Below are 23,750 nucleotides of genomic sequence, written 5' to 3'. Positions count from 1 at the left end.
CCTCTTACTGTGTCACATCGGAGTATACTCTGATCCCAGGATATGGAAAACTCCATATCCCTTCTTACCTTGTAATGAGAACATCTGCAGTTTCCTTGAGGGCTGGAAATTCAAGTACCAGGATCTACTATATTGGGCTATCAAGAACCAACTTACAGTTTCACTAGGCTGATTTAGTGCAGCTGTTTTCCATCATTCCTGAGGGCCTATGTATATATAAGGCTGCATCAAACCCAGCTCCAGGTCTCTCACTGGAGACTTATTAAGACTAATGCTGGGGGAGCACGACTTTAGGAAAATGGCAAAAAAAAGGAGAGATGAAAGAACTATAAAGGAAATGGTTGCACCCTAAAGGTTTGCACTGTATGAAAGTGAAACATGACCTTGAACAGACAGAAAAACGAATGAGGTTAGATGTGCATGTGGTGCAAGTCAGCTATGGGGGGGGGGAGATAGGGATTTTGTTTCCTTTTCACTTGGTATTTTTCAAGGTAGCAACCACTTGTAAAGAAGCACAGTCATAACTACAGACATTTCTCACTGAAAAAATCCTCAGGCAAAGTCGAGGTTCTTCTATTATGTCATACAAGTGGAAAGAACCAGCCTGTATTAAGGAGTCATACTTTAGACAACAGTGTACAGCATCCAGTAGGTGCTGCTGTGAGCTCAGAAATACATAAAAATATGATAGTCACATATCAGAACTTATCAGAACGTAACAGCTATGTTATCGTTTTTTTATTTTAGAGCCTAACACAAAGAACATTTCTTTAGAGTGGTTAATTTACTGATGGCCAGTGTGCAGTCTGATTACTGTACTTAAGATATTACAGAATAACTAGAAATAAGGATGAAACAAGACATTATGATTAAACTCACATTAACAATGAAATCACACAAAGTCTTCCACATGCTGACTTATACCATTTTAGTTTAGGTTAAACTTTCGTAATTGAAGGGTAACCCCCAACAGGTTTACCTATATTTTCTTCTGGGCCAGCTGAGCCCTTTTTGGAGTCTCTTAAAATGGCAAAGTAATTTCGCACATCTTCACCTGATCTCCACCTGATCTTCCACCATGAATTAGGGCAGCTGATGCATAATGGCTGCCATGCGTGACTCAGGTGGGTGCCGCACTACAGTGCAGGATGAAATGTGTCCCTTCCTATATGTAAAGAGCTTTGGGATGAAATGCAAGCCACTACGGTGTTCCCATGTAGTAGAGCATCTTAAGGGTTAAAAGGGTGGTGGAATCAGGATATAGTAGCAGTCTCTATACCAGTCTTCTGTGAAAATAAGTATAATATTGTATTTATTCACCTTAAATATTTTATTTACCCATTGTACCCATTGCCTTTATACCTTACGCTCTGATTAAACACACCGTTTAATAAACGAGGACAGAGGAAATTAAAAATTAATATTCTGAAACTAAATTCAAGCATGGACAATATTGCTGCATATTGATTTATGAGACTTCTTTTGCCACATTCTGTTTCCGGCCCAACGAGTACTGCATCTCACCTAGGGATAGACACTTCCTGTTTGCTTAGGAAGTTACAATGTAACAGTATTATAACAATGGACATTGAAGTAGATTTTTTTAGGTAAAGGAAAAAAGGTATACAGTCTTGTAAACAGCAGTACTTTTCCCACATAGTGAAAAGGTCCTTGTGGGTTCAGTGCTGGGTCATGTGACCAGAATTCCACAAGTGGCTGCGTTCAGCCCAGGCTATAGGGTGGGATCGGAGGGCTGGGGCTATTTCACCGGCACCTGTGGCCTCCCAGGCACTTGCAAGCCTGTGGCACGGTCACTGAAGAACCTCCAGGGAAGGGGTGTGTCTAAGCTTGCTTGTTTCCATTATATACTTCCCAAACTAGCAGAACGACGCCCCTTTAAAATTCATTGTTGTGTTTAAGGTAATCATGGCATCCATAAAGTGTTTTCTTGCTTAGGCTAGGAGTGTGATTGAAAATAGATTTCTATTAATTATTTTTTCCCCTAGTGAACATCAATAAGTTTTAGCACTGTGGAAACGGAATGTGTTCAGATGTGATTCTGTTTACAGAGGCCATGTAACAGAAACCCTGTCGATTAAAGTGACGTTTTTATTATGGTATTTTGTGGCATAAAGAACAAGCCTAAACTATATCTTCTCATCCTAAAAATGTTTCATTAATTTATAAAAAGTGCGTAAACATGTTAAGTTGAATGCATAACATCAAGTTCTCAGTGTATTAAACAAAAATAAATCAAAATAAATTAAAAAAAAACATTGCTGCATTTCTGTTATAACCCAGATTTTCTGCAGTAGGTTTTGATCATTCACCATGTTCTCTTTTCAAGCATCATTGTGTTTCAGCTGAGCTGCTGTTCAGGAGAGGAGTTCTTTCTCCAATAGCGTGAACTACTTGACGAGACCTAGGATCAAGAAAAGCTCACTTATTTTTGACAGACAAACTTTTTACAACACGATTTGTTATTCTCCAAATGTCAGAAATTTACTTTTAAAGGTCGGAATGGCCTATCACTTTCAAGACAAGGAGGCACCCCACCTGCTGGGCCTACTCAGTGAAGTAACTGACTCAAGGGATCAACCCATGTTATTTTGTAACTCATGAAAGAAATAACGATGGTCAACTTCATTCCATGGTATGAAATTAGTAAAATGTTTAATGTTAACAATTAAGTTCAATTTCAGACCAGGGGTGCTATCTGTGTGGAGCTTGTATGGACTCTGCATGGACTCTCAGTTTCCTCCCACAGTCCAAAGACATACTGGTAGGTTAACTGGTTCTGGAGAAAATTATGTGAGTGTGTGTATATGTGTCTGTGACTATGTATGCCCTGTGATCGACCGGTGTCCTGTCCTGGTTGTACCCTTGCTTGCCAGTTTCTTGCCGAAATGGCACCAGCTTCCCTGTGACCTTGAAACAGTCAGAGAACGGATGGGTACTTGATCACTCGTAATTCAACTGTTCCATTGCTTAACAATAATACCTGCTGGACTGGGGCTTTTCAGGGCCATAACTGAATAATCTACAGTATCAGTGTGCAGAAAACATTTCTGCAGCAGCTACAATAAACAGGACACATATTGTAAGATCTCCAAAACTTGTTAATGTGATACAGATTTCCAAAATACATTTTTTTTAAATTACAACGTCCAGTACCCATTCGTTAACCTTTTTTTGTAAACAGACTGCTATTTTGCTTATCTGCCAGCAGGTGGAGTGAGTTTTATTAGTAACACGTAAGCTTTAGTAAGAAACAGGACCTAGATTTCACAGAGAGTTAAACATTGAAAAGGGTATTCTTATAGAATACTCTGCATGCTGGTTAAGTGATTATTTAAATTAAATTAGCATAAGGCTAATAAGAATAGTGCACTGTAACTTGTGAAAACTGTTCAACTGTAGTAGTAAAACATCTTTATGTTTACACATTGGAAAGTAATACAAACATTATTTTCCATGGTACTGTATATCATAAGAAAGATTATATTTGTTGTACTCAAGAGTGTGAGCATCAGGTAAAAAAAGGCATAACAACAGAAGCCAACTTGTGGTCTAGTATAGCAGCTTAAATAAAGTCAGTTGTATTTCAACAGACATCTAAACATGTTACCAAATAATTACTCCCTTTCTCATCCAGCTCACTACATCTTTCATAGTGAATCTTCCATTATAGGATTGGTACTCCTGAATAACACCACTGAACATGCTAATACAAACTGGATAAAACAAATCTTACCTTTTCTTCTTTATTGCCTCCATGAATAAATAAAGTCCCAATAAGAATGACTAAAAAAGCAAAATGTGAAAACATGTTTCAATATAAAAGGATCCAAAAACTCCCAAGTATTCCTTTTGGCATGAAGTTTTTTAAATTGGAAATGAAACATGGACTTCAGGCATCTATCAAAAAGCCCATGTGCTTGTGAACGTCTGCTATGAGCAGCGGTTTCTCCTTTCCATTCTTTTCCCCCTTCCTACCTGTACTCATTTTCGCAACGGACATTTCCCTTTTCCAGTTTTTAGTTTTGTATCTGGAAAAAGTATACATTTTTTGACATCTGGGTAAAATGCAATTAAGCCAATAATCTCCAAATGTCTGGAGTCTTCATAATAATAATAATGAAAACTACTTTATGCATCTGACAGTACACTTTGTCTGGAAATTCAAGTTTGCTTTCTTTTTTTTTTTAAAATGCTTCCCACCAGCTCCTGTCATCTCTTTCCAAAGGTGTTACTTTCCAAAAATTAATGAACCAATCATGATCATCTACACCACTCAATTTCTATAACATTTTGTACTTACAGCAAGAAAGGGTATTCCTCCTTGAATGACCGCAGCCCATTGAAAATTCAGCCTTTGAGTTGTGAAACCACCAAGTGTGGGGCCAATGAACATACTACATGAAGAAAACACATTTAACAATTAGTTTAGAACATTGCTGAATTTAAGCAAAGTAACACTGCATTTTTAATCATTTTGTAAGTTCAATCAATTATTAAGGTACACAGCCTGGACAAAAAAAAATTATATTATAAATTGCAATTGCAAACTTCATTTATGGCTTTAAAAATCATGAATTGAAAACAGAGGGTCCAACAGACTAGACTCATGTTTAAAAATTTACTTTTTCAGTCACACCAATGTCCACAAATACAACTATTAATGCACAGGGTAAAACGGAAATCACCAGAATCTGAATGCTTTTCATTTCTTTATCAACTACTGTAACTGCATTGTTTGTTGTTTAAATTTACAGAAGAAAGCTGTTCTCATTTAAAAACCTGGGTACCTTGTCTCATATCTAAGTAATACCACAATAAGAGCTTAACTGTTTGCATATTCAGATGAGCAAAGTAACATCCAGATCTGTTAATGGCATAATTCATGGAATACCAACATAAAATTAATTTTACCTACCCAGCAGACCACACTGCTCCAAACATTCCTGACACCAGTCCTAAAGTACTGAGGCCTTCCTCAAATCCATTTTCACTGAGAGAGAAGCACAAACAATTTACATACTGCTAAGCTATTCTAATTCCTTAAACCGATCAATGTTTATCTAGTTTTATAAACAACAGTAAATCTGCCTTGCATAACTTTTTATTCCTAATTATGAACAGAATGTAGGTTTTATTGTCCCATAAAAAATGTCTAGAAGCAATCTTGTACACATTTCAAATGTCATGAATTAAGCCAATTACAGTATGCATAAAAGTTCTTTAGCTGAGGATTTCCGCCTGTTAAATATTCCATCATCTCTGCACAAACTACTGGATTTAGAAAAAAGAACTTTCATCTTCAATGAAGATGAATCATGCCAAGCCACCACTGGAATTTGTCTACAACAAGTAAAGACAAGGAATTCCAGCACTTACTAAGCACATGTAAGGACCTCCGGGAATGTTGGAATGCCAGTCATTCCCAGGGAAAATCCAATAATGCTCAGCATCAGAACAAATAACCACAGCTGACTGAAATAAAAAAAAAAACATCTATTAGAAATTCCAACCAAAATAGACCTCAGCAAAACTACAGTACATTGTGGAGAAAAACAACCATAACCAACCTTTTGATGTGCAGAATAGGAGCAGGACCTAGTAAACAAAAGGCAATTGCTGTTCCTAGGCCACCCATGACCATCAGCCATCTTCTTACCAACTGCAACAGAGACATAATTAATGACAGTTAAAAAGGTATTTTCCAAATGTAATTGTTCACTTAAAGAAAGCTAAAGTTATTTTTTAATCATAAATATATTATCGTAACACACCATTGACAAGGTATTGTTACAAATACAGGGGTAAAGAAAACACAAACTGACAGAGCAGGATTAATAGTTAAGTAATTACAACCCTCAGTTCTCAGAGATATGCCAAAATATACCAGACTGGTTGGTAAAGTGAGAGGCACCCAAGTTCATTATCTGACAAAGCTCTGGTGGGAGAGTACTTAATCAGAGGCAAACCAGGATAAACAAATATTAACCATAACAAATACTGAACAACACAGTAAACAGCATACAACATACAAGTTACCCTTTTTACAGATAGGGTGCTTCAGAGGCCTGACCACCCAGAAAAACCCACACCGCTAACCCAGTATTTCTGAAACCCACTATACAGTAATGCCAAAACAGACCAACAAGAAAGTTAAGCCTACATCCTTAACAAAACAGACTACAACCTAGAGCTACACCTCCCTTCCTAAAAATGTAAATGCTGCAAAGTAAATTGGAATCCATCTCCCTGTTCTAGAACTGCATCACTGACAAGGAGAGAACATCTTTAGCCTGGGGATTCCTTTTGAAAACAAATCAGTTTCCTGAAAAAGAGGACTGCAAGCTCTCATGAACAAGGTTCCAACACTAGGCTAGAATCTGTTTTTAAAGGTTGATTCACTTATTCTCTCTGGCTTTTCCTTCTCTGTCTCTCTCCGTTTCTGCCTACTCCTTTCTATTCCGTGTTTCTGACTGATGGAGACCCTTTGTGATTTAACTTGGAGCTGATGAGGGTTAACCAAAAGATTCCCTTTGTTTCATAGTCCCTAAGGCCACCTGCAGCTCAAACAACACCTCGGTTCCTACTTGTTGCTTTGAAGTGCAATTGTTGACACTTCAATAGTAGTAATAGCATTTTTCATACTTACAGGCAGTTTATCACTAACAACCCCCAGTAGTGGTGATGACAGTGCATATGACAGTGCCTCGGCAAGGAACACAAGTCCCACATAACCAGCAGGTAGATTAAACTGCAAGAGAAGAGTGCATTTAAGAATGATACAGAACTGCAACTGATATACAGTAGTGACTAAATGTTTTGTTTACTGAAGGGTTGCTGCACACTTTTGTGTGCTCAACTTCACCCTTATCCTCTGTACTCTTCTAATGAAGTGAGGTATGATTTTTGAAGGTTAAATGTTTTTTTTTATTTTTGAAAGACTTGAAGTTTCCAAAACATACATGATGTACAATTAATACTGACAGTTTGCTTCAGCTGTAAGCAGAAGTCCCCAAGCAGTGTTGGGTTGAGAGGGCTTTCAAATGATAAAGCAGTCATGCCAGGAGTCAGCGTGGAAAGAGAGAGCTATGTAATTCCTGTGTAAAATGCCAAGTCTTCTGCAGTAGCCAACGGGCTTCTACTGCAGTCACCCAGGAGCAGCAGGACACTGTGCATTTCAAAGAAATGAACGGATATACCAGAAGACACAAAGTTTGAATTCAAAGTTCATACTATGACAACTAAAAAAACTGAGTTGATTTAGTGATGCATTTTAGCAACAGATGTACACTTGCTTTTAATTACTACACTGTCTTTTAAATGAAAGGCATATAACAGCTTGTCTCCCGTTTCTGAGGAAATATGATAAAAAACAGAATTACAATAAAGCCACTCAAATATTGACGCTTTTTTAAAAACAATCTGGGGTTATCTACTACTAAGTAGCAAAGAGGACTAACTAAAAAGACAGAGACATTATGCAGAAGCACGATTCCACAATTTAAAATGATTATATTAAATAAACTATATTGGTAATATGATAAAAAATATTTCGTTTAATCAAAATCATATAGTTTTGAAGGACTCCAAGACCTATTTTATTATTAATGATTAAAAAACTGTCTTTCCTACTTAAATCCAAAAACCTATAAAAAGAATCCGTATAAAAGTTATTTGATGCTAAATGGATTTATGGGAAAAAAATTACTTGAAACATCAATTATAGCTAACTTTACAGTGCTATAACAGAATTATATTATAATTATATTATAACAGAAATCATTTGTAATATAATTTTTTTGTTGAAAGTTAATATGAAGAAAAAAGACCTTGCATTTTACCCTGTTCTTCATGACAATTTGTATACAAAAATGCATGTAAAAAATACTTATTCAGCTGATACAATGCATGTACAATTCATGTTTTCTAGATCACAGCACTTCCCAAATTTTTTTTTTCCAGGACCACAACTCACCTTTTCCAAAACAAAGAGAGACATGGTTGGATCCAAAAAACCAAGACCTGAACTCACAGAAAAGAGTATGAAGCAGATTAAAACAATTTTTGGATGAGTGAAGAGTCTCCAGAATGAGTCTTTGCTGGGATTTGCATCTGGAAATGAATAACAAAGCTAATTTCAGAGATAATATCATTATCTCTGGGTAAAGTAGGATGGGTTACTACTGAAAGCACTGATAAAATATTATTACAATTTTTATTATTATTAAAAATTAAAATAAACCTTTTAGGGAACATAAAAAGTGATTCTGAACCACTCTATTCCTAAAACAAGTGAATAACTCTCTCTACACTTTGTAATCGAAATGATTTAAAAGTCAGTTTTTACGATTGCCTCTTGCATTGCTGCTCAAGTGTGTATCAGCTGATCAGGTAATACAATAGCAAACTGTCCTTCACCCTATCATGTCCTTTCTATTCCAAACAGTTTAATTTTATTAATAGCATGCATGCAGTTGTAGTTGCTTTTCCATTTTAGTATACACAAGGGCATTCAAATAGCTTTGAAACTCATATAGACTACCATATTACAATTAATGACTAATTTCATCTTCATATCTCCGTGCATGAATTAAGGTCTTTTGTTCTTTGAATCATGGGGTCATTAAATTAAATTAAAACCTCAGCAACATGGTATCATGAAATGTTTGTGCAAGGAAGAATGAGCTTCAGGCAAATGCATGGACATATCCAATTGTGGAGTTCGACAAAATAGGTGAAGGTGTTTGAATCCTGGTCTGGATGAACCTTGGATGCCACCAGATCAGAAACAACCTCTGCTGAGGAAAGTGTGATATTGTCAGCTGGCAAGTTGCAGAAATAGCATTAAGGACTTTTATCTATGAAAGTCATGTTCAGTGAAATGGTTCAGCCACATGAGAAGCCCCAAATTAAACTAATAAAATCACCAGAGCAGAGTTAAGTCAAGGGTGGCTGGAGCCCTTCTGCACTGATCCAGCAGAGTTTGGTTCTCTGTGCCATGAATTCACCACAGTGACGCTCAGATCATCACTGATTCAATGCACAGACTCAGCTGACAAGAATACAGCTAGCATCTTCTGGAATTTAAAGGCGTACAGCTCATTGACTACAATCATTAATATGTTGACTTGATAGGCCAGATTTAAAAAGCCATCTGCAAAAAATCAGAAAAGGGAATTGATCTGTGGTGTTGCACAACAAGTCACTGGTATGTAAGGGAACAAGTAATAGGTTTATTCCATGCTGAAAAAAAGAAGAAAGAGAACACAACGTTTCGGCCGTGGAGCCTTCTTCAGGTGTGAAGACCTGAAGAAGGCTCCACGGCCGAAACGTTGTGTTCTCTTTCTTCTTTTTTTCAGCATGGAATAAACCTATTACTTGTTCCTTTGCAGCCTACGCATGCTGACGCAGCTACCCACCTGAACTACTGGTATGTAAGGCCAGGGTATACAGTCTAGCATTTACCAGTGTTGGATTAAACAGCTGAAGCATCCATCCACCATCCCAAACCCAGCCTCCATTATCTTACTGTGAAGTTTTTTAGTGTGTGCTACACAGTACAATTCATCAACATGAAGATGCCATCAATTCCACCAAGAAATAAATGCTTATTTATTTCTATATACCTGAGCTGCAAAGCTTTTTGTTTGCCTCTTGTATAATAATTAGAGCTCTTCTTTTTCTGTACTTACTTTTAATCATGGCATCTCATTATAGTTACCATAAGCTAACTTGTTTTCCAAGCTTAAAACACTAAAACTCTGCTAATCACTAACAAGGCCAGCTGCTTTTCATTTATCATCAGAACTGTTAAGCAATTCCCTCATGCATCATTTGCAGGAGAGGCAGATCTCTAATCCTAGAGCCTATTTAACTAATTTCAGATCTGCAGTATCGCAACATAGCCTACAGTGGATGATGTTATGGTTGTTGTTTATTTTTGCCAGCAATTAAAACAAGAACATTTGATTAAATATCCTTCTTGAAGTAACAGAGATAAAGTGAGCAGCTATCACAACCACAATTTTCAGAATCATGATACTTAATAACAAGTACAAATTGCACCTAGAGGAAAATGAATACTTTTCACTACTTTGGAATCAAAGCTATCATTGGTTGCCAATTAGAGCTTAAGCAGAGGAAAGCAGTTTAAAAATAAACAACACAAGAGCCTTATACATTTTGAATCAAATGCAACCAGAGTCTGGGGCAGGGCATGCACCAGCAGACGTCCTGGACCTGATTCAATATTTAAAATATTGCATATGGAATTTTAAAGCAAAATTGTCTGGTTGCATATTTCAGGAACTGACTTCTTTGTCTCTGACAGGACTCAATCAAGCAAAAGACCTACCATAGTTTGGTAAAACACACATGTTAAATGGCACCATCACTAGGAGAATACCCCCCACACCGATAAAAGGAATCTTGTAGCCGAATGACTGATACAAAAATCCACCGATGGGAGGTCCCAGCACCAGGCCTAGCCCAGTAAAAATTTCCAAACTACCCTGAAAAGCAAAAAAAAAAACACTGTATAATGTTTTAACTTTCACAGTTCATTACATCAGAGCATGCTGTATGAAAACACACATTTTGTACAAATATGATTTCTCTTTGTAACAGTGAAGCGGCATACATGGATGGGTAATTCTGAATAACTCTTATGCATCAAAAATTCTTACTGTACATTAATAATGCTAATCCTCAATGCTAATCCTCAACTATCTCATATTAAAAGCTTTTCAGACATCATTTTTAAACCTTGGTGATAACGATAATTAAAACAAGGGCATGAGAGAGTACAGTGGCTTACAAAACAAAATCAAAATAACAATCAGAACCATTATTTCATATTTTAGTAATGTTTTCGAGTACTGTGGAATTTTTCTTTGGCAAATTCAACTTTTTTTCGCCTTAAAAATTGAGAAGTACATGACATGAGTTGGGAACATTTTGCTGGCTATCATTATCTTATTAGGACATCTGACAAGAGCAAGAAAAACTCCCCCCACAATGTCTTTATCAAGCTGGGATGGATTGCTCACTGATTAGAGCTTTCTAGGACAATAAAAATTGACATAATTAGAAAGTAAAGTAACAAAGCCAAAGCAATATGAATGAATAACTAAGGAAATATAAAATATAAAAGGTGGTATGCTGGCGCAGTGGTTAGCATTGCTGCCTTGTAACACTGAGGCACTTCTATTCCTGGAGTGCCCTGGGTGTGGAGTTTGCATGTTCTCCCTGCACTTGTGTGGCTGCTTTGGTTTCCTCCCACAGTCCAAAAACATACTGGCAGGTTAAACTGGCTTCTGCAAAAATTTGCCAATGTACTGTAGGTCTGTAATTGAACCCAGAGCCCCAGCACTAGAAAGCAAATATGCTAAGCACTCCTCCACCCAACTTTATTCATGGCCTTCATAAATACATTAGGTCAAAAACCAAACAAATAGATGTGTAAATTATTTCAGTAAAATATATATTATTTAGAGTATTTTAAGATTAAGTGCATGCACTTAATTTAGACTGAATTTAGTGACAAAATGTATTCACACTTCTGTAACACAGGAACAGTTTTATGTAAACACTAATATCTTAGTAGTATTTATTATTAAAATGATTAAATGATAAAAGTATCCATATTTAGATATTTCCCAGAAAAGTTTATCTTGAAAAGATATTCCTATATCATATGACATTTTTTAGTCATATAGACATTTCATAAGACCTCAGTCAATTTAAGGAAGGGTCTCAAAGTCAACTTTAATTGCCACTGGATATTAATGGAGGCCAAACACAGAAGGAAAACAATCAGGGCCACATCAGCATGGAGAAAAGTACATTGTCCCCCGTCCCCAAAGAGAATTGTTCAAAGAATGAACTAAATTATAACTTTGATCTTTGTGTCTTGTACTGGCAAAATCACAGTCTAAGTAGGAGCTCTATGTTAAGAGCTAAAGAATGGAGATCACAGGTGCAAGACAGACAACCTGGGTTCTGGTAGAGTAGTGGTCAAATATCCCTCATGCGTAGTTTAAAAGAGTACTGCTGGATTAAAGGAAGCACTTTCACAGGTTAATTATGTCAAAGGAGGAATTTACAAAATACCTGCTTCTATGGTATGAATATGTTTTGAGCATCCTGCATTTAAAAATATGTAATCATTTTTAGCAAAACTATTTAGTCAGGCAGGTACTAACTAGCTGTCAGGCAGGCTGCCTCACAGCGCTGGGGCCCTAGGTTCAATACTGGACCTTGGGCGCTATCAGCATGTTCATAAGTAATAAAGAGTTTAAAAGTTTTTATCAAGTTAAGTCTACGTTTCTAGTTCAGTAAATCCTGTGGCCTTGAAGTCCTGGGCATTCTGCCTAGTTCCCAAGTGCGTGACACCTGCACTCTTGTCTTATATCGGTACTTGTACTCTCACGGATCAAGCTCTGCTGCTTAGCAACCCTAACGATGAGAACTTTGTAACCTGCTCATTATAATATATACTGTATATATATGTGCTGAGAAGATCAGCTGTAGTTTGAGCTCCACTTTGCTATCTCGCTAAGTGTCTACTTCTTGTGTACGCAATAAAGACTCCTTTCCCTGATGGAACCAGAGTCAAGTTTCCGATTCAACAATATGTCCTCCCTATGTTTGATTGGGCTTTTTGATTGGCACTCCAGTTTCCTCGCACAGTCCGAAAACACATGGGTAGGTTAACTGGCTTCTAGGAAAACTGGTCCTGATGTGAGTGTGTCTGTCCTGTGATGGACTGGCATCCTGTCCAGTCCTTGCCGGGTTAGGCTCTGGCTCTCCCACAACCCAAAATTGGATGAAGCAGTTAGAAAATGAATGGATGCATTTAAGCCATACAATATTTATTTTCCTTAAACAAATAAATTTAGTGTCAGATTTTACTAAAACAAGCACAAATTGGAAAACAATTTGTTCTTAGGCAACAAAGTGGACTACATAATTCTGGTGCACCTATGACACATTAATGTTCAAACATTATCACATCAAAGGAGGTTAAATATGACTGTGTTCCATTATTTTAGTGAACTAATTAAAAAGCTTGTTTTCTTCTATTGCTGAGTGAGTACTGAGCTGGAGCCTCCTGAATGTACTAGAATAGTAGACAAGATATTGTCACGTGCTGCACAGATACGTGACTGTTGTCTGGCAACACTGGATGTTGACATGCCTGCTTCAGCAACTCAATGGCCCCTTTCCATCTACAGTGCCTTGTAGGAGTCATGGTAATTTGGTTCAAACAAGAATACTGCACATTTCCTTAGCTTTTTGTACCCAAGCTCACAGGCACAGTAATGTGAAGATCACCTCAACCTTAACTACATTTGCAAGTCTAGAAAACTATATGGTGAGTGAGAAATATGCAAGCAGCCATGACTAATTTTTCACATTTGGCCAAGTAATTGCTGAGATGTGAAATGAATGAAACAATATTTACTGATAATTTGTGAAAAGGAATATATGCTTTTGATGAAATACTGGAAACAACTGTTTGTGGTATTTATAATGCCTCTTAATGTAGCTAGATAATAAGTACAATATTACCCTAATTATCTAACATACTGCTCCTGTATACTATATTTACAAATACCGTAGGGTCTTGACTTCTGAGAATTCAGCATTAGCAAATTCACTTATTCGTGATTCAGTCTGGCCAACGGGGTCTTGTATGGAAGAAGAGCAGAGCAGGATGAAACTGCACTGAAGGTCATTATCCACAACTTTCAAATTAGCGGCACAACTGACTAGGATCATGAGACAAATCTAGCTAGTAATTCTCTCCCAGCCGCCTGGCCAAGTACCACCTACCCAGCATCCACATCTCAATGAAGTCTTGTTTTCATATTGTCTTAGACACTCCAGGTTCTATGTCCACAATGGGGGAGTAACAGTCTGGAGACATCTTTACAGGTCTCTGACAGTTTGATTGCCCTGTTCATTGCAGCAGGGTGTCACAAAGGCAGAGAGAGAAATGCCGGCAGGAGGGATTCACGTTGTTATTTTAGCTAATCACTATAAGTTTGTGTTTACTGTTTTTTCTTTTAGTTGATCGGTGGTATTGAACTTGAAGCCAAAACATTAGTACTTTAAATTGTCACATAAGGGAGGGTTACCCACTGTATGTTTTTTAACCATAGATACTATAAACTGTAGTACAGTACATTACGCATTATGTATAGGGGTGGACCGTTGATTAATTTGGCTTTTTGTGACGGTTCATTGCACCGAATCCTCACACACGTCGAGACCCTACTGTATTTCATGTTTATTTCGAAGTGTGAACACTTCCCTTACATTCTTATTCGTTTCATCAATGACACTGCAGGCATCTGCGTCAGGTCACAAAAGTCTCAGCAAGTAAGCACCCGTTCTCTAATGTCCGTGAGATATATCGTGCCAACAAAAGTCTGTCAACCCAAAAATCATTAGTTAATGTCTCAATACCAAACTGGAGCAATGGTCATCAGCAGTTTATTATTGTATGTTGTGTTTAAGCTATAAACAGTATATCTTAGTTGAAATAAGATATAAAGTTGTGCCAGTGAGTTCCCCTAAAACACATAAAGAAATGTAAAGAAACAACGTAGTAACAGAATTCACAAGAGAAAAAGCCCAGTAACAGGGCAACCACTAACAGACACTAATTCAGAGCACAGGGTCCTAAGAATCTATAAATAATTTTGGATTTCCGCTGTGGCTGCGATTCCCCCAAACAGCGATGTGCAAGTGCTTGTGATGGCCATGGGTTATGGCACAGCAGCCCACCTTTCAGAACCCTGACAGCGCTGAGCTGAGCACTTTACCCCTCAGGCATCCCATATGTGTGTGCGTTGAGGGTGCTGGTGTATGAAAATAATACAGTACATCTGTAATTCCAATTTAAGTAAATAAAGGTTATGTAATATATACAGTACACATTTTACATGAAAGCATGGCACATTAAATAAGTAAAAAGAATATCATCGCACCAACATCTCCATGACACTCAGCAAGTCTACTCACCAAAACAGTGGCTATATTGTTAGGAAAGGCTTTTGCGATAATTGCAAAGGAAGATGTCATAGCAGCAGCAAAGCCTATAGCATCTATAGACCGTATGAGAAAGCACAGCACTATGAAATCTGTTTTTCCCGCCACTTTGTCGAGCAAGCTGGAATTGTACAGAGCACAACAGTCAGTCACAAGACTTTGCTAATTTTGTTTAGAAATTACAGCCATTAAAAACAGGGGTTAAATGCATACCTTTAATTCCCACAAAAACAACAGTGTCTCCATTTTTCTGATAATGGTATATGTCTATAAACACTGAAGCACTTTATCATGCCAAGTTCCTTTAAATAATCATCAGATTCCACATTTCAGAGCCATTTACTAGTTTACAGTATAAGTCCTCAGAATCTGAAGCATCATGTATGGAATTATTTTTATTGACATTTAACTATTATCAATACTTCAATAAGAATTTAAAAAAGCAATTACACTAAACAATGTATTAATTAATATTATCAAAACTACACATACTGTATAACCTTGTGCACATTGAAAATTAAAGGACAAATGTCTCTATATATAGCAAAGCAAATATGACTGAGGTAAAAAGAACACAAAATCTTAAGAAAAGGGGTTCTGAATCCTGATCAAAAGCAGTAAAATGACAAAAGGACAGACTTACCCAAAAAGAATTGTACATACACCTGACACAAAAAGGCCAGAAACGAGCATAAATTTTGCTCCAATCTGAACAATCTGAAAATAGATATATACAACCATTTTAGACTTATTGCAGACATCACAAAATTGATAGAGCAGAAAGATTAATAACTGCTAACAGTCTGCAGACAGAATGTAACTTACATATCTCCCCAGTATTAAAGATCCCAACAAATTGAAAAAGGCATAACATCCAAATATCAGCCCAATTACAGTCTGACTTGCCCCCTTTTTCTCTGCCTGCAAGAAAAACACAAGCATCTTTCAAATCATAAAACTAAAATGTTTCATGATACAGCAAGACCAAATGGACACTTTCAGTGCAGCTTCTAATACCAAAAACAGACCACATCACTAGTGGGTATCCAGAAATACTGTAGCTCGTTAATTTGCTTTCCATCTTTAGCAAATGTATTTCTGTATGTTTTGCATGAGCGCTATTTTGTGCTACTATTGTGTTATTTCATTGAAATAAAATCATTTCTACAGAATTTAGAACAAATGCATTGTGCGGTATTGCGATGTTGTGTTCATTGGAAGCTTTGGCAAAAATAAATTGCCTCGAGAGATGTATTCTCTTTTTGCAACACATGGTATAAAAACAATGTGTTTATTGATTTATTTCTTGTACTGTATGTACAAAGTGGTTTTGTTCAGTAAACATCTGCTGACAATCTTTTAACAGAGGTGACTATTCACTATTTTAGTCCAGCAAAACAAAGCTGTTCCCTGATAAATCTGCAGAGCTCTCATCTGAACCTAAGAAGATACAAAACCTACTGTACCTCATTTGGAAAAAATGGTCCTAATATTGAATAGCAAATCATTGAGCTAAAATTTACGGATGCCATTGACATTAGCGTAAAGATCTTCTTTTTTGACATCCTTTGAGGTTCCCTTGTAGATTCTTCTTCATCTGCAAAGAATATACAGGAATACGAGTTATAAAATCTCGGTGCACAAAATTAGAAAGTAATTGCTATTATGCAGAAATAAAAAAAAAATCTAAATGGGTACGATACATTGCTGCTTTGTTCAGGTGGCAGAATAATGTCAAATTAACGTACAGTACACCTGGCCAATATTACACGCTCTGAGTATGCTAAAAACTACTGGATATTTTGCATATTCCGATAACTATATATTATGTATAAACTGAACTGCAAATGAAAGGGGAGAAGCAAAGTAAAAAAAACAAAAAATCCAATAATATCTGTATATTTAGAAAACATGTATCAGAATACAGGTTTATTAATTATTCTCCTTCAGTACTCAACGATTAGACCTAACATTCGTATTATCGTGGTAACACATTTAATAATGTTTCTTATATCATTAGGAACAACAAAGAAGACGCAATTATATTTATGTAACGACCTAAAAACATAAAATAACTGTTTTCAAACAGTATATCCTACGCATCACATAATAGCATCATACAAGTTTTAATATAAAAAAAAACCTCGAATACTGTCGCCGTTAGAGTCCGGATTGTCGTGGTTCATATCTGAACTGTACGGTGGCCGTGGATGCGTCCTCTACTTGCACTAATCTGCCACCACAGAAATTCACCAGGAAGTTTTCTTTCGCGGACTTTAAAGTTCATGTCTAGTTACAGTATTGCATAACTCCTTGCAATATAGTACTGTATTTCCTACGCAACTTGAATTGTCAAACAAAAGTACGGGTTCCTGAAAGGGGAGGGATTTGTTGTCTCTATTCGAAGCAACTCGTGCCTATTTAAAACCTTTCCGGTTGTTTTACCCTTAATTAAATATGTTTCTCTAAGTAGTATGTTTTAATAAAACAACAATAATAATTAACAATACCATTCATTCAAAGCAGTGGCAGTAAAAAAAAACTATCTTAAACTACGAACAAATACATGCAAAGCATAGCAGTTTAATTTGTCAAGGGTTTCCTTTAAGAAAGGTTGATGTAAAATTTAAAGTAAAAGCAGCACGGCCTCTCTACTCCAACACGCCTATATATACACTTGGCAAACCTTAAACTTTAAATGTAAAACCTTGAACCTTAAAGATTTTGTTTTTGATATCATCAGTTTGGTTTCTGTTAAAATTATATTACTGTACTAAATTATTATAAAATAATGCATGTTTTGCATTATAGACCCTTCTCTGATTTCCCATTATCGTGTGAAGACCTCCCTAAGACCAAAACTTTGCTTATGTTTGTTTGACCACCTTCCTCTATTACAGACAGCCATTAGTGGTTTTTTTTTTGTTCTAATGAAGGGTACATGTAACAGACACAATGAAAAGCACAACTTAAGGACATTAAAATCACTCATAATTAATATTTCTCTTGCCATTTCAGCTGTGGTGTGAAGAATTATATCATTAAGGCATCCAATTAAAAAAATAGTTCAGGTGGGTAGCTGCACCTGAAGAAGGCTCCACGGCCGAAACGTCGTGTCCTCTTTCTTCTTTTTTTCAGCATGGAATAAACCTATTACTTGTTCCAATTAAAAAAATGGCTAGCTAGAAGCTTTAGACTTGCTGGTTCTTTAACATGATGCAAAAGGCGAATCTTAAGTTCTACTTTTTAGTCTAATAACTAAAGAAGTTAAGTCCAGGTTTTCTGGGGGTTTTGGTAAAGGAAGCGGGCGCAGATGAAGCAACACTCTGCCTCCTGGGGAGTGGCTAACCTTCATGACGGGTGTTTACCTGCTGATCCCTATTTGAACCTGTTCTACAGCTTATAAGCTGTTTTTCTTCCAAATTTGTTACTGTGCTGCAATGGCTCTGACTATCTACTATTCCAGCGTCAGTGGCTCCAGAGAGGTAGAGCACCCATTCACCTTTTTGTGTACTTTTACTTTTATATAGATACAGCTTTACAGACTCAAGAGACTATACCTTTTCATTACAATCCATAATATGGATCTTGATTAGAAATGTTAGTAGGATACAACTTTGCTGTATTTTAAGAAATAAAGTGCGTGTCTGGTCCCAGTATTTCTAAATTTTTGCCTGTTATTTTTTGTTTAGATATGTGGGGGCATATTACCAGGCTGTTCTGCAAGACTGTCATGTCAAAATTAGTTTTGATGGTACTTAAGTCTCCCTTACACATTGTCTTTTTCCCTACTTACTGTAGGTAAAACAGCAACAAACTGAAATCTTTCAGTATCTGGACTCTATGAAAATGAAATACAAAGCTTTGGATATTGCTGTAAGTAATGACATAAAACAGGAAATGCGTCAGAAGACTGGCAATCCTACAGCAATGCCACCTCAGATCTTTAATGGAGAAGTCTATTGTGGGGTAGGTGACATTTTTTTCATTATATCGACCATTCTTCACAGATTATGCATGGAATCTATGTATCATGTAACCTGATACATACCTTTATTTTTAGAAAGGTGCTGATCTGTCTTGTACATACAGTATCATTTCTTTTACCTGCCACATAGAGTATATGTTAGCTAAAATAGTGAAAACTGAATAAAGACCAGATTATAAAAATGTGAAAGGACAAAAGACTAGTATTTCTTGTTCAGGCAAGTTTCCCATTCTGAGGTAATGAATCATATACCATGTCAAATAGTCTAGCAATGTTCTAAACTCTTTTTTTGTAAAACAGAAATAGTAATAGCTATAAAAATATTTATAAAACAATCTAGTTCTTCCTTAAATTTCCATTTCTTTTTGTCAGTGATTTACTTGGAAATGTACGTCTGCTTAGTATTTTTTTCCTCTCTCTTGTTTTTTCACTATTTTAGTTTTCTTTTATTCATCTGTTTATATAATTTAAACTTACATATAATTTATACTGTATATATATATTTTCCACTTGAAAAGAATGGCAGTATCTTCCCTGGTCACAAAAAATATAGGAATCAGCAGCTGCCAAAAAATCACTACAGTCAATCAATTTCAAGAGCTAAAGTATGGGATCAAAGTCGGGATCTGGTTGTAATACAGAATCTTACTGATTCTATGGGGAGCAATGGATCAGTGTTCCCGTCACACCTCCCATAACCAGGGAACCTAATGATCCGACTAGCAGACTATATTCTAAGAGAAGCTTCACAGGAGAGGAGTCTCGAAGAAGTCCCAAAGCCAAGCCAAGAAACGAAAATCACATCACTGCCAGACCAGCTCTCTAAATGTTGAGGGGCCTGTCAGCAGCCAAGCCACCACATTGAAGTCCTTGCTGCCCACCACACCGCTGTTATCATCTGCCTGCAGGAAACCCATAGGGGAAGAGATGAGGCAGGCTAACTCTCCCTCAAAAGTTATGACCTCTTATGCTAACACCCACAGGCAAAAATAGCCATGCCATCTGGAAACGACTACGTGTTCTAGCATCACAGTGACCGGTGGTTTAAGACTGGTCTTGGTCCATGTGTTGCCAGTCTCTCCAGATGGGGATCAGTGCCGCCCTCTTTGTTCCTGTGGGATGAAGCAAGCTATGCAGCACATCCTAAAGGACGGTCCTGACCACACCACTGGACCGGAAGCTATCGCCTAAATAAATACTGATTCAATACCCTCAATACATACTGTATACTGATTCAATACATGTGCTACAGTATGTGGTGCCTAAGGATATTCTTCCCTGATATCTTAATCTATATAGCCCATTTCATTTTATTTTAACACAAAACAAATTGTTCATAATCAAAGGCTTTTATTTTACTGCAACTATAGCATCTTTCCTCTTTTAAAATGCCTACATCAAGCTCTCTCAAAACATCTCTTGGAAGAGTTTCACAAGCTGGTAGAATCTTCACTTGACATAGAATTTGCTAAGTTCACACAAAACAATAAAACTGGTAATAAACCAAAAAAACGACACAAGTAAAATGGGTTTTTTATTTTATAGCAGTGAGAAGTGCTAAAACAAATTAGGAAAACAAATTTCCCAAATGTGACATTAAAGCTTGAACTGATTGAGTTGTAGGGCCTAGAGCGTCAGTGATTGAAAACTGCATGCACAAAATATATGATGTTTGTTACTTATTGCAGTCATAACAAATGTCTCTTGATGTTCATGATTTTCCTTATGTTGACAATGTAAATTTTAATGGTAAACGTGTGTGATTTCTTTTGTAGGACTATGCAATCTTCTTTCAAGCGCTGGAGGACAGGAAAGCAGATGAATTTTTCAAGCTGAGATCTTCATAAACTTGGCCCACATCAGGCAGCCTGAAAATGTGTTTAATTAGTGTCTAAATACGAGAATAATGTTCTTTCAGTGCAATGTTGCTTGAAAACAACAATACAATCAAATAAAACATTTGTTCATTTTTACTAAGCTTCTTCTTCTAAATCAAGTACTGCATTTTGTGCAAATTTTGAGTGAAATTTACAATAGGATACAATAGAATATTTATGCATGTTGTTTTTGAACATTGAACTACTATTCATATGGTTATGTGCATTACTGCATATATTTCTATAGTATGGTGGAAGATAAAAGTTCCTAGATGTCTAAGATAAATCACTGCAGCTTCCACCCTGGACAACAGAGTTCAGATATAAATGCCTTCAAATTTATGGGAGGGTTAGAAAGGATGAGGGGCTGATGGATTTTTACAAACTTGAAGAAAGGTTTAAGCAAAAAATGACCAAGAACCGAATTTCATAGAATAGATTGACAACATGGATTTTGATGCCATGAACTCTCTGATGGGCGGGATGGCTAATTCTGAATGGTTGCATCTTACTGTATGTTCTTATGCTCTTCTAATGTCTTTGTACAGGGGATATTTGTATACTATATGTATGAAATAAAAAGAGACAGTGTCTGTTGGCAGTGTTGGAAAAATATTCTTTCTAAAAAGTCGTCCATTGGTTACAGATTACTTGTGTAAGCGATTAAAATTAACAAAAAGCTGGGGTAAAATACATTTTAAAAGTAATTTGTCACGATTATAACTCCCTCCTCTTACGGGCGCTCCAGCTCTTTCTTGTTTGTCTTTGATTTTTTGCACCTGACTCCTGTTCCAGCCCCTCCCTATAAAAGCCAGATGCTCCTATCATTCTAGGCTCAGCTTTGGAAGACGGACGCCCAGAAGCCCGCCTACCAGCGGGTCCATGAGTGGCCTGATGTCACAGGCTTCACAACGCCGTCCCGACCATCTGGGTCCGAGGCTTGCAGAGCCTGGCCCCTGTTACCCTTTTTTTATTCCCCATCCCTGCACCCAATCCAGATCCCACTCCATGTCTGTCATGGATGGATCACCCGGCTCCGGACTTTTGCTCACCCTGGATTTCCCTATGGACCCCCTTTGGACTTCCACCTGGAGCACACCCCCCTGAGCACCAGTGCACCATCGACACGCCCCCCTGTTCATCTACCAGCCCCGTTTCTGGTCTTATCTCCCCCGTGTCTGTTTCACTCCCTTCTGGATTCTGCCGTCTGCATAGAGTCCTGATAAAGGCTTCGTGAAATAATTAGTTACAGTGATATGTGTAGTGAGTATATACACTATTTACTATGTAAAGTAAAATTACATCTTAAAGCAATTTCCTGTAACGATGCTCTGTAGAGGTGAAAAGGATCCGATGCAGATGCAGGAGTCGCAGGGAGGTAAGTAAACGTACCGAGCAAATCCAGGAGCTGAGCCGTAGTCCGAAGGCGAAGGTAAGTCGAGATCCGGTAAAGGCACTGGTGGCGAACAATCCAAAACGTGAGACAGAATCGTAGTCGAAAAGAGAGCTACAGGGTCAAATCCAAAACAGGCAATGATAACAAACAATCCAAAGGGCGAGACGAGATCCGAAGTCCGAAGGCAAAAGGTGCAGGCAGAATTCCAGGAAGGCAAAAGAGGGGTGAGAACGCTAGGCTGAGCAACAAGAAGAGAACTCAATACCGAGCAACGGGAATCAGGTACGAATGGTATAAATAACCCGGCGTGCCGCACGGTAGAGCAATTGCAGGTGTGTTAACTCGTGCGGCGGCGCTTGTTAGTAGTAATCCGCTGCTGGTGCCGATTGGCTCGCTTACGTGTTGATCTCCGCTGGCTGGTGGTCGTGACAGTACCCCCCCCTTCACGGGCGGCTCCCGACGCCCGAGACGGCCGATTAGGATAGTCCCTGTGAAAGTCACTGATTAGTGTAGGGTCCAAAATATCCTTCTCTGGAACCCAAGATCTCTCCTCGGCACCAAAACCTTCCCAGTCGACAAAATACTGCAGGGTACCGCGGTTCCATCTGGAGTCAATGATTTTGTGGACCGTATAAGCCGGGCGCCCCTGAATGCGACGAGGAGGTGGCGGGCGATGTTGGGGAGCCGCAAGGGGCGAGCGGTAAACAGGTTTCAGGAGGGAGACATGAAATGAGGGGTGGATTCTGAGGGTAGGGGGGAGAGCAAGACTGAAGGTAACCGGGGTGATCCGGGAACGAATCCGGAAGGGACCAATATATCTAGGCCCAAGCTTTTTGGAAGGCTGATGTATAGGTAGGTTCCGTGTAGATAACCAAACAAACTGTCCTTTCCGAAAACGAGGGGCTGGTCTGCGGTGTCGGTTGGCGAATTTGGCGTGGCGCTGGGTTGACTTAATAAGAGCTGTCCTCGCCATTTTCCAGGTCCTTCGCAGTTTGGCAATATATTGTTGCACGGACGGCACTGCCGTGAGTGGAGGTGTGACAGGGATGAGGGTGGGCTGATAACCTAAAGAACAAAGGAAGGGAGAGAGACCTGTGGAGGAGGAGGTAAGAGAATTGTGGGCATATTCTGCCCAGGGAAGTAGTGATGACCAATCATCCTGTGAGCTGGAGGTGAAGGCTCTCAAAAAGGTCAGGAGGCTTTGATTGGTCCTTTCCACCTGACCATTGGCCTCAGGATGATAACCAGAAGTCAAAGATACATGAGTCCCTAGAGTTTGACAGAAAGCCTTCCAAAAGACCGAGATAAATTGCGGTCCCCTGTCCGAGACAACGTCATCAGGCAAACCATGTATCCTAAAGACCTGTTGTACAAACAAAGATGCCATTTCCTGGGCTGTGGGCAATGCTGGGAG

At 38.0% G+C, this 23,750-nt stretch overlaps 2 protein-coding genes across 4 annotated transcripts; one reads left to right on the top strand and one right to left on the bottom strand.

Moving 5' to 3' along the window:
- Positions 1 to 1,306: 1,306 nt before the first annotated feature.
- On the bottom strand, positions 1,307 to 18,365 carry slc18b1 (solute carrier family 18 member B1). Of its 3 annotated transcripts, none has more exons than XM_069178707.1 (14): positions 18,161 to 18,365; positions 16,542 to 16,672; positions 15,901 to 15,996; positions 15,719 to 15,792; positions 15,049 to 15,196; positions 10,373 to 10,529; positions 7,994 to 8,130; positions 6,668 to 6,769; positions 5,589 to 5,680; positions 5,398 to 5,493; positions 4,937 to 5,011; positions 4,322 to 4,415; positions 3,755 to 3,804; positions 1,307 to 2,422 (listed from the first exon to the last, which is right to left on the bottom strand). In XM_069178707.1, exons 2-14 carry the CDS (start codon positions 16,638 to 16,640, stop codon positions 2,350 to 2,352), a joined length of 1,293 nt encoding a protein of 430 aa, XP_069034808.1. In that variant the 5' UTR covers positions 16,641 to 16,672; positions 18,161 to 18,365; the 3' UTR covers positions 1,307 to 2,349. The 3 variants fall into 3 exon arrangements, with proteins under 3 accessions (XP_069034808.1, XP_069034807.1, XP_069034806.1); XM_069178706.1 differs by having other exon boundaries at positions 18,086 to 18,175; XM_069178705.1 differs by lacking the exon at positions 18,161 to 18,365 and adding an exon at positions 17,219 to 17,446.
- A 90-nt stretch (positions 18,366 to 18,455) lies between these two features.
- LOC102691525 (SH3 domain-binding glutamic acid-rich-like protein 3) lies at positions 18,456 to 21,568 on the top strand. The gene is made up of 3 exons (XM_006625893.3): positions 18,456 to 18,560; positions 18,877 to 19,044; positions 20,839 to 21,568. Exons 1-3 carry the CDS (start codon positions 18,516 to 18,518, stop codon positions 20,908 to 20,910), a joined length of 285 nt encoding a protein of 94 aa, XP_006625956.1. The 5' UTR covers positions 18,456 to 18,515; the 3' UTR covers positions 20,911 to 21,568.
- The last annotated feature ends 2,182 nt before the right edge of the window (positions 21,569 to 23,750 follow it).

The sequence above is a fragment of the Lepisosteus oculatus genome, chromosome 2 (genome assembly GCF_040954835.1).
Source record: "Lepisosteus oculatus isolate fLepOcu1 chromosome 2, fLepOcu1.hap2, whole genome shotgun sequence".
In the NCBI taxonomy this organism is placed as follows: Eukaryota; Metazoa; Chordata; class Actinopteri; order Semionotiformes; family Lepisosteidae; genus Lepisosteus; species Lepisosteus oculatus.
Note: the sequence above shows the minus strand (reverse complement) of the source record. Positions and strands in the feature narration are given on the sequence as shown.